General features: G+C 38.5%; 1 protein-coding gene across 9 annotated transcripts in view; it reads right to left on the minus strand.

Annotated features, from left to right (window-relative positions):
* LOC117406028 (nonsense-mediated mRNA decay factor SMG7-like) overlaps positions 1-18072 on the minus strand; it is a 29184-nt gene that overhangs the window by 7912 nt on the left and 3200 nt on the right. For 3 of the 9 annotated variants that reach the window (XM_059031753.1, XM_034009738.3, XM_034009704.3), the window contains 20 exons: positions 17477-17508; positions 16897-17014; positions 16352-16484; positions 14711-14882; positions 14342-14413; positions 13987-14137; positions 13610-13745; positions 11952-12114; positions 11518-11671; positions 11327-11397; positions 11043-11103; positions 9968-10009; positions 6414-6533; positions 5834-6266; positions 5500-5617; positions 4009-4379; positions 2856-3248; positions 1582-1719; positions 1044-1130; positions 650-809 (listed from right to left, as the gene is read on the minus strand). In XM_059031753.1, coding sequence (XP_058887736.1) covers positions 650-809; positions 1044-1130; positions 1582-1719; positions 2856-3248; positions 4009-4379; positions 5500-5617; positions 5834-6266; positions 6414-6533; positions 9968-10009; positions 11043-11103; positions 11327-11397; positions 11518-11671; positions 11952-12114; positions 13610-13745; positions 13987-14137; positions 14342-14413; positions 14711-14882; positions 16352-16484; positions 16897-17014; positions 17477-17508 — 3125 coding nt within the window. The remainder of the gene's footprint in view (positions 1-649; positions 810-1043; positions 1131-1581; positions 1720-2855; positions 3249-4008; positions 4380-5499; positions 5618-5833; positions 6267-6413; positions 6534-9967; positions 10010-11042; positions 11104-11326; positions 11398-11517; positions 11672-11951; positions 12115-13609; positions 13746-13986; positions 14138-14341; positions 14414-14710; positions 14883-16351; positions 16485-16896; positions 17015-17476; positions 17509-18072) is intronic. The other 6 variants (XM_034009757.3, XM_034009711.3, XM_034009747.3 and 3 more) reach the window with 4 other exon arrangements.

The raw sequence follows: 18072 nt of genomic DNA on the forward strand, positions 1-18072 counted from the left end.
GAGTACAATTGTAGTAGAAACTTGACGAGAACTCATGCCACCTGAATATCCAAATTGTCAGGGATGTCTCCCTTTGGCAGATGGGGCATTATTTATTCAGCCAAATAAAAATGCTAACATACACATTCAACTCTTGTGTGCTCCAGTTATAGGCTCAATTCAGATAAAAACAAACTATTTTACCCATGTCTGATCAACTGGAATATTTATGCACTATTGGGAATTAGATTTTGAAGAAGCAGCTCACATTATAAAATATCATGTAAACTGTATCTATTAATGGTGTGTTACTTTTGCTGGTCAGTATTTTTCAACAAGATTCCTTACTTAGAGTCTAAACAGATGCATAAACAGGATCTAATGTCAACTGAGGCTGAGAGAGAGGAAAAAAAAAAAAAAAAGTATTGTCTGCTGCTAAATACAGCTTAAGGATGCCAACAATTCTGCTATAAATTTCTTTACCAAACCAAAACAGGGCATTATTTCTTTTTTTTAATACGAATTTTAGGTACCCAACTTGTCAAGTTACAACTCCAACTTAATACTGATTTCACCACTCGGTTAAAATTTAGACTTTAGGTTAAACATAACTAGCAATGAATGGTAAGCATAATACTCCATACTGTCCCATGGTTCTTCACAAAAGTACCTGAGCTGGCAGGAAGGGACGGAGACCATGGAGTTCCTTCAAAAAGGGAGTACAGCGAAGGCTCCTGGTGTGACAGGGAACAGGTTACCGGCTTTGTGCTGGTTGCCATGTTCTTACCATAGGCCTCACTGAAAATGCTGTTATTTTGATAGGTGTTCTCCTACAGGAGATAACATGAACAAAAAGTGTATAAAGTATGCATGCATTACATTTTATATAAGAAATTCATAGTTCATATATTACACTTGCAACTTTCTGAAGTTAACTCATGATAACCAAGTTTTTAATTCATGTCACCAGTTTCAAGCACCTAATGCTTCCCAGTATGAAACTGGTTCACATGGCAGTTGCTTTCACTGCTCGTAAAGACTTCTGTAAGCATTCTTTAACTGACCTGAATCGAAAACCCAGACAAGGAGAGAAGTGATGAAGGCTGTGCTATCAGCTCTGATGGTCTTTCCAGCCTTAACTGATTTGGCAACTACAATAGAGAAAGTATACAATTACTGCAGCAAAAAACAAAAACAGTAAATACAAAAAAAAAATTAACTGTACAAATTATGCTGCCATTCATTTTAAAAAGACAAAATATATTTTAAAAATCGCTTTACTAAAAGAAAAAACATGATACAACAAAAAAACAACAATGAGCCTGGAGTTATGAATTCTAAGAATACTCTAATACAAACTTGTGTAACAAACACACAAACATGGAAGTTGAAAATGGCATCAACAAAATGCAAAGAATGCCTATTGCCAGAACTATTATTCAGTACTGTAAACTGCCCTCAACATTTTATCCTGGGGAGGCTGCTAAAATGAACACATGAAGACAGAAGGCATTATATGAATATTAACTCATGTCAAAAAAAATAAATAAATAAATAAATAAAAAAGAGGCGACTGAATAAAACCGGCAGAAGACTACATACAAATAGGTTTCTTCCAGAAGCAGTGCCTAGAGGGCCGGCCAAGGCCTGGTAAAAATCGTGTGGTTTAGTAAAGGCCAGCTCTTCCTCCTCAAAATCAGCTAAACGTTTTAACAGATCAGGAGGTAGAAGAGGGGAGTCCTACAAAGAGAGAGTGATAGAACAGTAGGAAGAAGAACACACACAGAGAAGTAAAATCAGACAAGTAGAAAGGCCGGAGGAGTTGAACAGGGTAGATATAACAAGCTTTTATTCAGAAGAAAAAAACAGTACCTTTCTGATAGGTGCCTTCACACTACACTAAGATACAAAAAAATACAAAAAAAAAAAAAAAAAAAACACATGCAAGTCCCTGGACCACAAACTAATACATAATATTGCCTTGATGAATAAAACAACAACAAAAAAAAAAAAACACCTCACCTCATTAACCATCTATTGTATAAGCTTAACCCTTTGCGGTCCTATGTCGGACCAGGTCCGACATTACAATTTTCCCTTTCAGGTCCAATGTCGGACCCTGTCCGACATCATCAAAAAGACTTAAAAAACACATGTCATTTTTTCTCCGGAAAAAGCCGAGAACCATTCAATGGCCGAGTGAGACCGATAAGAGCTGAGAGAAGCCGAAAAAAAAAGGGACGGATCTGAGCAACACATAGCCCCGGCACCCCAGAGATAAAACGGACATAAACAAACAAGACAGCTGCTTCTGCATCCAGCGCTATGAAGAGGTATGTGAAAAATACAGCGAAGGGGGGGTGGGGCGGGGCTGGAGATGCAGTACTGAGTGTCCTGTTGATATGCAGTGCCTTTTAAACCTGTTTTACTGTGAATACTTTTAAACAGCGTGTCTAAAATAAACTGCGCGTGTGAAAATAAATTGGACCCGACGCGCCTGAGACGCACTGAATAAATGGACTGCAAAAGGGTTAAAGAGCAACTTGGTATGGGTATGAAATATCAGTGTGTATTCTTGTTTCTATAGACTTTGTTTAACTTTTTTTCAGTCATCACATCCTGTTGACTTCTGGAGTTCTCAGAAGCATGTCTAAACTAAGCACATAAGGTCATAGAGTGCTGCAGGGGGACAGGTTTATGGTCACACACTGGTGTATCTTGTATAATTAGAGATTAGGCATGATTTAAACTTCTAAAAAAAAAAGTCACCCGATGTGACGACTGAAACAAAAAAATAAAACTATACAAAAAGTTCTGTACCTTAAAATAAATACGACAATTAAGTAAAGGAGAGAGTATAAAAGGTGGCTTGTTACCTCAAAGGATGGCACCCTTGGTACACTGTCCTGGTCTGTGCGGAAGACCCCCTGTTGCCTCTTGACCAAGCGATCATTGTTTACTTGCTGTCCAATCATCTGCCTGTTGTCAGTCATGCGGTACGGAGAATCCCAGTAAAAATCCTGCGGTTTAACATCCGAAGTGCTCTGGGGAAAGGGTTCCACAGGGAACTGCCTGAGTTTCTTCTCCATATTAACCTGCTGTTGCTGCTGCATTTGTATGGTTTGAAGAGACTGCTCAAACAGCTTTAGTGGATCCTGAGTCTGCATGTAAAAGGACTGTTTTACAGGCATCTGTAATGGCATCTTTTGGATTGGTGGCTGTGTCTGGTGCTGATTCCACAGCTGGTTGGACTGGTCAGCTTGCATGTACTGCAGAGAAACAGATTTGTTAACATTTCCATTTATCTATCCATTCAACATATACACTGCATAGGGTTAACCCTTTGCGGCCCTATGTCGGACCAGGTCCGACATTACAAGTTTTCCTTTCCTGTCCGACATCAAAAAGACATCAAGCACAGGTCTCGAGTCGTTTTTTCTCCGGAAAAAGCAGAGAAAAGCTTTCAATGGCCGAGTGAGGCTGAGAGAAGCCAAAAAAAAAAAAAAATAATAATAATATAGTTAGGCGGAACTGAGCAATACACAGTGCCTTCAAGATAGCTGCTTCGGCATCCAGTGCTCAAAGAATATCACAGACATTTGCCAAGCTTTTTGAGATGTTATAGTAATAAAATAATGGCAAAAAATAGCATTATTGGAGGAGTTTAGTGATAAAACGAGTGATCAGGAGATGATTTATCAGTATGCACTACTAAGAGGAGATATGTGATAAATACAGCAAACAAGGAGTGGGGCAGGGCTGGAGATGCAGTACTGAGTGTCCTGTTGATATGCAGTGCCTTTTAAACCTGTTATACTATGAATAAAATAACTTTTAAAACAGCGTGTGTAAAATAAACAGCGCATGTGAAAATAAATTGGACCTGACAGGCGCTGAATAAATGGACCGCAAAGGGTTAAACTATTCTTGAAAGGTGACATACAAGTACATCGTGGCTTTCCTATATTACTGCAGGTTGTAAGACACCTTTGTCATTTTAATTGTAAAATGTAAAAAGCTTTGCTTTACCTGCTGCATCCCAGGATAAGGGGGGCTTTTCCCAAGCTGCTGCACTGGTTTAGTTGGAGACTGCTGTTGCTGTAACATAGTCTGAACCTGAAGCTGAGCTGGAGGCTGCCCCTGTTGTGGTGGTGCTGTGTGTGGTTGCTGTTGACCCTGTTGCTGTTGAGGTCCTTGATTCAAAGCCCCTGGCCCCGATGGCCTCTGCTGACTGTAGGGAATGTGTGACTGCTTCCCAGATTGGACTTGATTACCTGTCTGGGGATGGGTGGCAGACTGGAGGAAAGGTCCTGGTACAGATACCCCAGTTGAGAACGTGTAACCAGGGCTCATTGAAAAAGCAACTGGTGGAGGTATAACATACGCAGGTGGAGGGAATCCTGGAAGAGCATGATAAATAGGAATAGAATAAACAAAAATTACTAAAATAAATTAAGAAAATATTTTTCAAAGGCGGCTACATCAAACGAAATGATTACAGTATAGCAAAATCCTATCCTCCCTAGGTTTGTTTATAACTAAAGTCAATTACATTAAAAACAAATAACAATGCAATAATATAGGTCCCTTGATAACATTAAAAAGATACAGATTTAATTTGTCAAATACCAAACAATTACCGTATTCCTTCGAATTTAAGGACGCAGCCCAAAATTTTCCACCCTCAACTTGGCGGGGGGGGGGGGGGGGATCAAATATAAAGATGCATTTACTCATGTAAGAAGCGGTCTGCTGTCACACATAGTATTACAGTTATGCACTGCTTCTCATTTTCAGTTGTGATTACGCGCACTAGTTTTTCTTCCTTTTTGTGAACTGTAGTATTGTTTGGCAAGTGGAAAAACACGGGGGTCTGATCAGAACTGAGCCTAATAACGAAACGCTGACATTGTAAAAGCGTCTCTTCGAATTCCTCAGAAAGTAATGACACTTTGTGATAGGGAGCACCATGCCGCTGGTTCAAATGCACTGTTGCTGTGATAAACAAGGCGGCTTGCCCTGAGCTGAGCTGACCTGATCGGGAGGTCCCGATTGGCTGAGGGGTGTGCCCAGGAAGCCTACGTCTGTTTAAGAACGCAGCAGCGCCAGTTCAAGGCTACTGCAAGGCCATAGCTACACAGACAGGCGCTCAGTGAAAGCTTGCTTTGTTTACATCGAGGAGCGTCTGCTCCACAGGATAACTACTACTGAACCCTTCAACTGTCAGTCAGTCATTTTGCTGTTTGTGTGCTCGGGCAGTCGCATCACTATACTGTACTCTAACTTAAGACGAAGGCCATTTTTGAGTAGGAATTTGGTTTAAAAAGTGTGTCTTAAAATTAGAAGGAATATGGTATATTATTAAACCATTAACTTTACACTTGATGGAAGTAGTAGACATGTGTACAATAAACCAGTCAATCAAGATAAAATTAGTTTCTGTCCAAGTCCTTTAAAATACATTGTTATTTAGCAAAAAAGTCTAACTGTCGATAATCCATAATACAGTTTTCAGTGCACCTGGTCTGCTGGGAAGTGGAGGAAAAGCTCCTGGGTGGTGAATTGGGATGAACTGTGAGGAGCTGCTAGTCTGAGTCTGAGTAACTGGAGTCTTCCTCACTTCAGATTGTGCCTTTACCTAAAAAATAATACTTTGTTTAATATATTCACATCTTCCAGTGGAATATTTTTTTAAAAAATCAGGTAATAAAAATGTTTGTTTTTAAAGTTAAATTAAATTATATAAATACACACATTCATGTATATATTTACATACATATTCACACATGTTAACTGTTCTTCTAGCTGGATAATTACACTTGCTTTCATAGTAAATTATAAGAAAGCTCAGTACCTGCACTGCCACATTCTGCTTTCCTAGCTCTGTTGTCTTCTCATTGCTGTTTTTCTTAGGTTCACTCTTTCTCTTGTCTTTCTTTAAATCAGCTTTGTTTGCCATATTATTGCCTTTATTATAGTCCCTCCTTTCCTTCATGCCTTCTTTTAGATGGTGGTTTCTTGTCGGATCCCTGGACTGCTCCCTGGGCTTAATATTTTCTTTGAATGTCACAACAGGTTTCTCTCCACTCTCTGAACTGCAGTTCTGGGTCTTGCCAATAGAAAGTACTGATTTAAGTCCTTGACTGCCCTCGTTGGACGTTTGCTCTGCATTGGAAGATTCCTGCAAGACTGGACCATCTTTGTTCTCAGGCGGCTCCTCAATGGCCAGTTCTGGGATGTCAGTTACAAAAACAAGTCTATCCTCCTCACTTCTGCACTGAAGCAGCCTGGAAGGAGACCAATAGGATAGAGAGTCAAGTGCGAGTCCCATACTGCCAAAACTCATGCTCATAAGGTGATGCATCAAGTAGCAACCATTTCTACCAATGCCAAAGCACTGATTAAACACAAGTTAGTCATAACCAGCACAGTACCTGGGATGATTTTCTGTCACCCATTTTCCTAGACAGATCAGTCTCTGATGACGTGTCCTCAGTTGTTGACCTTCCTTGTCTACTACAAAGCCTTGGTGCCCCTTAAAGAAATCCAGGTTCCTATCATGAGCAAAAGTAACAAAAACACACATTACAGGACTTCGATGGCACATTTTGCCACTGGAAATCTAAAAGGTTGTGCCATTAGGTCAGGTGCATCTATGTTGATTGATGGTGGGCACTAAATTGCTCCTTGTTAAATGAGCTTTACAATTTGCATGCAGTACCGAAAACATCTCTAGTAGGGAGTGTGCAGAATACTAGCTTCTCATACTCATATTGTCTTTAACACTAGAACCGCCGCACCCGCAAAATGTGAGGCTCCATTTTAAAACGGCATATGAAAATGAAAAACAAATCGGATAAAATGTTATATCTTATTTATGATCATCATAAATAACATTCAGAGCAGAAACACCATTTACATTTTTTTTTATTTATTTTTTTCAAGAAGAGCATATATACATGAAAAACTAATAAAATAAACTTTTTGCAATAAACTTGTGTAAACAGGTGTAGAAAGCAGAACAAAAATATAACATAACTTATGCAACGTGAAAGCGCTTTGAGTGAAACAGAGTTCAAAAGGCTCTGTCTGTCTGTTCAGAGTTCTATTACAGCTTTCCAAGTACAATCTACGCAGAAAACACGCTTTTCAACTGTACGAGTGCATTTGCCAGACTGCCTTTTCACAACGGGCGCAGACATCAAAAGTTCTGTTTTATTGTATTTAGCAACCTGGCATTGTCTTTTATTCCGTGTGCCAGTGGGCGCAGCGCTGGCTGAAGGTTGAGGGGCATTTGCCAGCCGTGTTTCATGTCTCATATCAAAATGTTTCTGCCGTAGCTCCAGGGCTAGCTGCAGAATGAAGTCCCTCTGAGTGATTGTGTTGCCGGTGCACTCCTTGTACAAAACCAAAGTGTTGATGACTGCCAGGTCCAAAATATTATAAAAAACAGCCACAGGCCACCTGCGAGTACCACCTTTGACAGAATACAGCCATGCCATTTGATCCAGTATATCCACACTGTACTTCGTTGTGTTGTAAAATGCAACAGTCTCTGGCTTTCGTTTAGCATCAGTCCCGATAGTCACCGATTTGTGCAGAGTTTAGAATAAGCACATTTATTTTTACACCTGTACACACTCAGGGTGGCACAGTCGTTCTGCCTGAGGGGTGTAGTGGAGTGCATGGGGGCTCACACGGCTTGAACTGTTGGTGGTAACTCTTGCCTTGTTCACAGTCCCTACCAAGGTGTTTTTTTTTTTGTTTTTTTTTTGTTTTTTCTTCTTCAACTCCCTGGCCAAATGGAAAGAAGTAAGTAAACAAAATTGTCAGTGGTGACATGTTGTCCTTTGCCAAAGTACAGCTCCATTAGCCTCAGCACAACACTGTCTCCCAGTCTCTCACCAGCAGGGCACGTTTCGTCCTTTCCCAGGTAGGGAAAACCATTTACAAGGAATTTGGAATTCACGTCAGCTGCAAGCCAGAATTTGATGCCAAATTTGTCTGGTTTGTTGGCCATGTACTGTGTCCAGCGACAGCTTGCCTTTGTGGGAAACAGCTACTCATCCACGGTGATGTTAGGTCTAGGCTTATAGCAGGCAATGCTATTTGTGATGAAGCTGTCCCAAACCTCCGATGCCATGGCAAAATTTGTTTGTAATAAGTCGGGCTGCTCTTCTTGTTCTCAAATCAAAACATATGAATCTCAGGATTTCCCAACAGCGATTCTGTGACATTGCTTCCTTGAAGAAGGGAAGACCCCACTCTTGTGACCTGTAGCTCTCCACATAAATGCTTTTGCCCGCATATGCGCCACTCACATACAGGATTGCAATGAAAGCTTGTAATTCCTCCAAAGACAAGACAGTTCCCAGCGGTCAACATTCAGTACCTGCTGTGCCTCTGCCACAGTACAGTGCTGAATGTGAATCAGTAGTTGCATAGAGATCAACAACAGAAATGCACTGAGTGGGGTATCTATGTTTCGTCTTGCGTGCAGCGTTGGGCCTGAAGCTTCATACAAAACATTTTCTGATGTGCATTCTCAAAGCCTCATCACCAGGATTTATAATTTTCCAAACTGTCCAGTTTTTGCCCATCTCCTGAATTACACTTGGAGAAGCTGATGCAGCAAGTGTAGTTGTCCTTGGTGCTGAAGCGGCAGATGCAGGAGAAGCCGCAGGGACAGCAGCTGTTTCTCCAGTACTGGATCTGGATCTGCCACAGCCACGACCTCTCCCTCTCCCCCTGGTCGGCACTTGTTGTGTTTGACCTGCAGGTAAATCCGGCTCGGTGTCCTCACTTTAACTATCGGAACTGCTGGTTTCGACAGCCCAGGATGTGTCGCTGTCGTTATCTCTTACCCCCGCCACCAGAATCTCCTTCAGCCAAACAGTAACAGTTTAAGCACTTCTTCTGTATTCAGTACTTGTCTTTGAGCCATCTTCTCAGTCAGTATACAGATAATAATGAACTGGAATGCCCACTGCAGAGTCTAAAAAAACGCTAACACCAGCCAGCCTGTCGCCAGCCCTACACCTAATACAAAATAATTAGCATACATGATCAAGAGGTAACTGATCAAGGCATTGATCACAACACCTGGGTTTGCAACGTTCAAGACTGAAATACAAAGGACAGTTACAAACTTGCTGCGCTGATTCAGAGGACAGGCAGATGACAAAAGTAGCGTAGCTATATCACACTGTATTGTGATTCAATGTGTATATTTTGTGACAACTGCTTCTAAAATAAATAATATGTGTAGAATGACTTTCATTGGTGTTTCAGGACTCGACAGGAGTATATAATACATTCTTTCACAATGACTTTGACTTTATGACAAAGCCCAGACTAAATTGTCGGCTATATTGTATTGGGCCTGGCGGTTGAAGAAGCAAGTGCTTATAAAACGTATTCATTTCTACGATTCTGCAGCTGAAACACCGTATGGGTATTTAATTAAAATATTTAGTAACACATGCACAAGATATTCACATATGTGGAGATATTTAAAATTTGAATTGCAAAAGCCATCCAAAAAAGCAATAATGGCGGTGCTAGTGTTAAGTATTAACACAAAATTTGACATTTCGAAATCCAACATGAAATAATGTACTATTATGGCTTCTGGTAGACTTTTGCGATATGATTTTGTACTTTCTTTGATTACATGATGTTAAATAAAATATCTAAATTACTTTCACATGATATATATATAAGTTTGGCTCAATAATAAAATTCTAGGTGATGCTAAACTTTGCCACAGCTGTACATGCCCATCACAGCACTATGGAAAAACTAGTTATGACTTGGGGCTGCTGTTACTTTTTAAAATGGTAAAGCCCATATAGCAAACTTCCATATAATTCAACATGTCAACTCGAGTCGTACCTTAAACTGAAGCTGTCATCCTGTACTTTTTAAATACCAGTTTTTTGACAGCAGTCAGCAAAGCAGCAGTACTAGTTAAACGCTATTACCTTACCTGACACGAAGCGAAATTGACAATGGGAATTCCAAAAAATACCTGTTGAAAATCAAGAAAAAACCCTGAGACAAACACACACCAGCGGTTATATCTACTGTACTTTCAAATAGGATTTAATACAAATACGTATATTTTCTCCTATCTATGCAACTACACAAATAAAAAAAAATAAGTTACTTAACACATTTTCTTTGTTGAGAATTAATAAAAAATAAACACAGTACTGTAGTTTTCCCCCAAAGCATAGAAAAGCAGTCATCATTTTGTGTCTCGAAGTCGCTACTGTTTGGTTTCTATTGACCAAATACAGGCTGCCTTGGTTGCTTAGCAACAGCATTCAAGTTAATAGTACCCTACCACAGCTGTAGGCTGGGATATGAAGTTATTGATTTTATACTTAAACAAGTCCTTCCAGTCCTCCTGGCCTACTTAAGACCAAATACAAATACCTGTTTCTTGTCCTTAAAGGGTTAATAATAAAACAGGAGCAGGTTATAATGCCTTGTTTCCATCTGACACTAGGAACAACTCAATCTCAGCTATCTGTGGCCAGTCAGATTGGCATGGTTTTCATCAGAAGAGAAGGATTCAACCTGGCGTCAAAGATATCTGGCAAAGGTCACTCAGATCACCCCAGATAAGAGAAATTCAGAGTCAAGCAATTGGTATGTCAAATTAAGACATAATGCAACATTTCTGCTGGTAGAAACCATATACACTGTACTCTGTTATATTTTTGGCTTTGGATCTCAGAGTCTAACCTGGTCATAGGTGCACCATTAGCATTAAACTGTAACAGCCTCTACCAGAGGGACAGGGCCGGCACAGAAACATCTCAGACGACATTACAAACTCATAATGTTAAAGTCCAATTTCAAATCACCATTCTTCCATTGAAAACCAATGGGATTGATTGTAAATCACATTCAATTTATTCCCAGTGGTAGAGGAAAAAAAAGGCATAAGTTAACTTTATACACCAAGTTGGAAATTTCAAATGCTATTTGCTCACTAGTGTATGGCCCCCCCTTAAATTCCCCCACTCAAAACATGACAGTTTTAAGGCACTCACCTGAGTGCAGGTCTGAGGGCCAAGAACCCCTGCAGCTCAAACTCTTCTGGGAGAGGGGTTTCTGAAAAACATTATTTAAAAATAAAAAAGTTAAAACATGTTTAACAACTGCAAAATATATCTCTTGAATTACCTGAAAATATGCATTGAAATGTAGTATTTGTATTTTCTAGTGTAATTGAAGCATTGCTACTGAAAAACTGCATTCTGCATTAATATGTCTATAATAATAATAATAATAATAATAATAATAATAATAATAAAAAGAAGAAGCGGTTGTATACCTGAGGCCCCAGAAACATCATCTTCCTTTGGCTGAAAACTGTTCAAGAGAGAAGCCAGCCATGGCCAAATACTATATTAAAAAAAAAAAAAAACAACACACAACACCTTTAACATGCTAATATACTTGCATTGTCTAGTATAAAAAGAAACACAACTGCTATTCCTGTCAGTCAAATTGTTAAATACTCACTGCTGTCTTTCATTTACAGAACACTCATGAAACACAGGTCTAAGCTTCAGCCAATCCAAGGAAACCTTGATAGCTGGGAGAGGACATTCACCCAATGTTTCCTCCCGATTCTTATTCAGCAATGCTCGACTGCACATGACTCCAAGGAAAGACACTATTTATATAAAAAATATATAAAAACAAACAGATGTTTAAATTTGCGGTTTCACTTGAAGTTTCAGTATGCTAGAAATAACCTAGAAACATGCAAGATGAATGCTTAACACCACATCCCCCACTCCCACTTTCTAACACATCTGGCTCATTTTGAGTGGCGATTAACTTAAAAGTAAAGATAAAGCAGGAAAAACATTGCAAGGCATGATTACTGCAATTTATTACCAAAAACTGAACTTACCAGAAATATTTTATATATTATAATAAATAATACTTACTAAAAAGTGCCAATAGTTGGATCCAGCTTAGCTGTTCATCCTGACTATAGTTATGATCATCAGTTTCACTGCTGAAGTCTCGCAAGTGATGCAGTTCAAACAGGTTAATTACAGTGATGTGAACAAGTTGCTGCGAGCTGAACGCCTTCTGAAGAATAAGTTTCTGCAATAAATAGATACAAAAAAACAAACAAATATGAAGCGAAAATTATAAAAAAGATAAATACTGCATAGTTTATATATACGTAGCATAGAGATGTAATATCTTACAAAATAAACTTTACAGTTGATCCATGTCAGGATATAGCATTCAAACTGCATTTTTTTTTTTTTTTATGTTGGTTCTTCGCTTTGTATTTTATTCTTCCATTTGAAAGACATTGTAGTTCAAACTCTGTCCAATGGCATAGCTCAGTGGTTCCCAACCTTTTTCAATGTAGGGACCACCTTGGTCTGTACACATTATTTTCAGAAGTAGTGTTAATAGAATTTCCTTTTGGCATATAGTCTTATATGAGATATTAAACCTGGCTGAATAAACCCATATAACATGGAGCTGAAATTGATCATTCACACTACTGTACAGTTCACAAGTCAAACTACAAATATAGCCTCTTTGTTTCACATTAACTTCTGTTACTATATGCAGCTAACCTCTCCAAAAACATATGGAAATAGGTATATTCCTATATCCCTGGCAACACTGTGCAGCACATTTTATATTGTTACATGAAAAAGTACTAAAACTGTGTTTTTTATTTTTTATTTAAATTTAGTCATTCAAACCGAGTTAGGAATATTTAATCCAGTGTGCTACTTTTATGCAAAGCGAAAAGGCTGAGACATCCAGACTATGGTTTTTTTTCCTCCCTGAACATTGAACACAAGCAGTAGAACGAGCAAAGTAGAAAGATGAGCATTTACATGAATGCTAGATGTAAAATAATAATAATAATAATAATAATAATAATAATAATAATAATAATAATAATAATTAGACAAGACAAATGTGCCTTCATAATGTGTAATTTAGTTGGTACTAAATTCACATTAGAAAGCTGTTTCAGTTAATGGTGATTTTGAAGGCAATGCTTGGTATTGCATCAAAGGGAGCTGTAATATATATTGATTTATAAACACACCTGTAATAAAAGAAAACAGATAGTGGCAAAATGCAGGAGCAGCAGTGTTAATAAAGCCAAGATGTTTTTTTCTGAAGTAAATCGCAACAATAATAAATGTCACTATGGCTAAATGCACAAGCCATTCACTTTAGCCCTCACTGAAGAGTAATCCACATAAAAAAAAACCAGCACACAACTCACAGAGCATCTTTGCAGACGGTCACAAAAAAAGTGAGAATTAGACAGGTCGGCTAAATATTCCTGCCCTGTGGATAAACCGGGAAGAAATGTGTTCTAAAACTGCTAATCTAGCACCTTGCATGACCAGCAAAAATTCATAAAACAAGGTTTAAAGAAAATAACAACCACACACAAAAGTTTAAGACAGCTTGACTTACTCAAGATAAGTTACAACTCTTCTACTTAGTATTTGAACAGGTGGTCTTTGAAGTAATACAGCAATGTTATGTAAAATGTATGTAACAATGATAATATCTGCGACTGGCAATAAAAACAATGTACTTTTCAGCATACCTGAAATTGCTCTTCCAGCTTCTCTCTCAGGGTGTTCAGTTTTTCTAGGCTCTTGCTCAAATACACATGACCGTGGAACTTAATAAAGGCTTTGACAAAGTCTGATACGCTCCACTTGGTCTTTATTTCATCCCGGCTACAACAAAAAGATTTCAGTGGTTTATGGATCAGGAACATATTCATTTCATGAATAAAAGTTAAACATACAGATTCATGCATCTGTGTTTTTGAAAATCTTGATTTGCTATTAACTTGGAGGTATGGAATAATACGTTCAAACTTTTTAAAATATATTCAAAACAAACGTTTAGCTATTATGATACAACTGTATAAAATTAGTTTCATGATATGCACTGCTGTATTATTTTTTCTCTTACCTCTCAAGAGCCTTAGACAGAGCCTTCTGTAGGTTGGTAGAAGCAGCTGGAAAAGGAAACTTGACCGCAATACTTCTGCAGTAGTAGAAAACTGTTGTGAGGTGGTCTCCTTTCGAGGAAGCTAAAATAGCCAGCTGATTGTAAGGTTGACCTTAATGAATGAAGGTAGAAACAATATTCAAATCTGCAATTAAAACACAAAAGCCCTATCCACGTATTAAAGGCTATATTTCTAAACTTTAAACATTCAAATACATCTGTTTGTATGTCTGTTTTCTCGAACCATGTCTGAAATAAGTACATTTAAATATCAATGTGTTTCTACGAGGACAGATTTTTGTTAGCTGTAACTCACCATTTGAAGGTACAAGTTGAGCTGCATGCCTGTAATAAGACTCTGCTTGGCTGGTTTGGTTACGGTAGCGTGCTGTAAAAAAGACAGACGACTATAGCTGTGACCGATTTAAAACAAAATATGTATAAAATACATTAATAAAGCGGGTTACTCTTGATCTCTGCATCATTATCCTTTATTTGTTAACAGACACATAATCTCAGTAACTTTTAGAAGCAACAACACAGATTACTTTCTTGACAGCAAGTTAATATACAAGACACGTTCAAGAACTTCAAGAACATTAAAATCATAAACTTGCCCTGCAAAACTACACTTATATTGCACATATTTTAGTACATCTTATATTTAAAACAGTAATTGACTTACCAATGTCACCTAGGTGGACAAGGCAATGCTGGCAGATGTAAGAGCATGAACTAGGTTGTGGCTTTACGATGGCGCTGGTGTTAGTCTGTTTACTGCTTATTATTCCAAGTTGTGAAGATTTCACCCGGCAAGGCAGATCCACGTTAAACACTGTACACAGCTCCTGTAACAACTAACAAAACAAACACATAATTAGCCCAACTAACAATGACCTTTCCTCCCACTTTAATCTTCTAAAAGCAATTTTCAGAAGAACAAAGTACAAAATGCAGTTTAAAAGACAAATTATATATGTCCTTTAGTTAGTCCCCACAGAAATCTGCAGCAATGACACTAATGAAAAACAGTGTTAATGAGTATAAATAATTCACAAAAATGTTAAGTCATCAAAAGTAAAAAAAAAAAAAAAAAAAAAAAAAAACACAAAAAAATATGTGTATTTCCATATATAATTAGAATTACATCTTTCAGGACCTGCAACACAGGCAGTACAAGCAAGTTCCTAATTGTTTTTCTCCGATTGTGGCAGGGGAGAACATAGCCGTGCACAGGAATAGGGGGCAGGGAAAAGCACTGATATAAAATGTATTTGTTTTGTTTTTATGATTTATGTATTGTTTAGTAATGACGAGCGAGATGCCGTCCGTCATGATGCGTTATTGTTTTGTTGTTTTATTTTTAAATACCTCATGGGAATGCATCACTGTCAGCTAGTAATTCTTGAATTAGCTGGCAGTCGTGCATAATTACTCTACCTGTTCAGACTGTGGCCGAGGGGTAATAAGATAATTAATAGCCAGTTAATCCCTCGGCTATGATATAAAAGACCTGCAGCTTTGGCTGCAAAAGGAGGGTGTTCAAGAGGAGAGAACGAGAGCGAGAGAGGAGAACGAAACAGTAAGGATCAGTGAAGACAACTTCCCAGCCTGACCATAGGTCTGTTTTGTTTTTGTGTTCGTGACTTGTTTTATTTAACTACTTTATTTTGCTCTGTGAGCAGTGTTTTGTTCAAATCTTATTTTAGTTTTAATAAAAACGGCGCCGTAGTGTGCTTTGCACACGAGTACGGCCTGTATTTCTGTCTGTCTCTGGCCTGACATCACCACCCTCAGCCACCCTGTCACACTGACCTTTCACATAGGAGTAACAGAACAACACTTCGCTTTGAACTTGCAACTAAACTATGAAATCCTTTTGTAAAATAATAATAATAATAATAATAATAATAATCTTACTTTCGTTCTTCAGTAGCCACTTGTTTGTCTATCCATGGTCATTGTCAGTCTTAACAGAACCGATGACGACGAGTTTCTGGAAATACTGGACTTGCATTTTGCATTTGTGCCCTATCTTTTGCTGTTATATTCGGTGCTAATTTAGATGGCCTTACGAATCTCTCCATGGCGGAACTAAAGCTTGCACTGAAACCCTGCCACACTTTTTACTATACAAACAGCATGCATGCGCTCTAGTGACATGTACAGTGATAATAGGGAGGAAATACCTGCGTTTTCATTTTTTTGCAAAAAATTGAAAACTTCCATGAGAGAGCAAATTCCGTGATTTAGTTGTCCAAATTACTAACATGAAAGATAATCTTTCTGTACATGAAGATATTTAGTCATCATCCACTTTACTTACCTGTGTGTAGAAGCCACTAGCTGCCTCAAGGAATAGTGACAAATTTGCCTGCACTTCACTCCTGTTGGGATTTGCCCTGTTTTTGGCTTGACTCTGTAGTGTTGTTATTTGATTTTTAAAAGCATGGTTCCAGCTGTAAAGACAGATTTTTACAAGTGGTTTACAATAGTCAAATGGTCAAAAAATAATGTACTGCATTTTGCCATGTAGGTAGATGGGTTGGTTCTTTAGACACATCACATTATTTTTACAGTAAAAAAAAGGTCAGAATGTAAAAGGTTAATTCATTATCTATGACAGATACATTGGTATACACTGTGGTACTGCAAGACAACCTGACCCACAGTTGTACTAGCACAAGGCAAGGACAGCAATTGCTGGGACTACAGGGATATAAGTTGTAAACAAAAACAGGAAGATCACTAGAAGGTGTAGACATGTCCAAAGTTTTCTAGTGACAGTACATTTTAATAATACATAAATGAGGACACTTTAATATATATTGTTTTCTTATTACATTCTTAAAAATGATAAATACTGCTTACAGATCTTGCTCCACTTTCTTGTCCAGAGCATACTCCAGGTCTGTCACCAACATTTTCTGGTAAAGATCCTGCAGTGCTTGCCTTGATGTCCAGACCTCTGCTGGACCCAACTTTGAATCTGATTTAAAAAAAAAAAAAAAAAAGTTTAATTGTTTGATCTCCTTTAAGATAGAGAGACACGAAAACACCAATTGTCAATCCCTGTCATATTATGAAAAAAGACCTTGACTTCAGCAAATGATACTATCTTTATACATTTATAAATCACTAATTTTCACATTATGATTTGTAAACAATGCTTTGCATCTTGCATTTCAATTACGTTATATTAATGCATACTTTTACAAGGTTTAGGGGAGTAGTTGGCAGGATCATTGTTAGAGAATGACAAGAAAGGCTATGTCTAGAGTGTAACAGAATGCAGAAAAAACATTTATTAATAGCAATACTCTCACTATCATTACCAGTGCAGTGCCAACAACCAGTTTACATATATTACTGTTGAGAAAACAGCAATAAAAGAGCTAGTAATGATTGCTTTGTGTTTTTGTATTAATAGGTGTGGTAGAAGAAACCGTACCTGTCATGTCCACCTTCAGGGCCTCTGCCTGCCTATTAAAATAAAGTCAGATTTATTAATTAGAATCCACAAACAAACAAACAAGCATCTACGTTACTCTATGTGGCATTTTTACATTTTCATGTTCTATAGAACACTCACAGTATCCCTACATTTCAGTGGAGTCTCCTTAGAGGAAGCAAGGGAGGCAGAGCCTGCTCAACTTTTCAAAGGAAAAATATATACATACGGAGAGCCTGTTCCAACCAACTTTTCATCCATCCATTATCATTAACTGCTTACCCCTTTACAGGGTCGCGGTGAGCCGGAGCCTAACCCGGCATACACAGGGCGCAAGGCGAGACTACACCCTGGACGGGACGCCAGTCCATCGCAGGGCACCACACACACACTTACTCACACAGACAGAGGGCAATTTAGAGTGACCAATCAACCTGGACACCATGTCTTTGGACTGTGGGAGGAAACAGGAGTACCCGGAGAAAACCCACGCGAACATGGGGAGAACATGCAAACTCCACACAGCCAGTACCCTAGGCCGGATTCGAACCTAGGACCCTGAGGCAGCAGCGCTAACCACTACGCCACCGTGCCGC

The sequence above is a fragment of the Acipenser ruthenus genome, chromosome 10 (assembly GCF_902713425.1).
Source record: "Acipenser ruthenus chromosome 10, fAciRut3.2 maternal haplotype, whole genome shotgun sequence".
NCBI lineage: Eukaryota > Metazoa > Chordata > Actinopteri > Acipenseriformes > Acipenseridae > Acipenser > Acipenser ruthenus.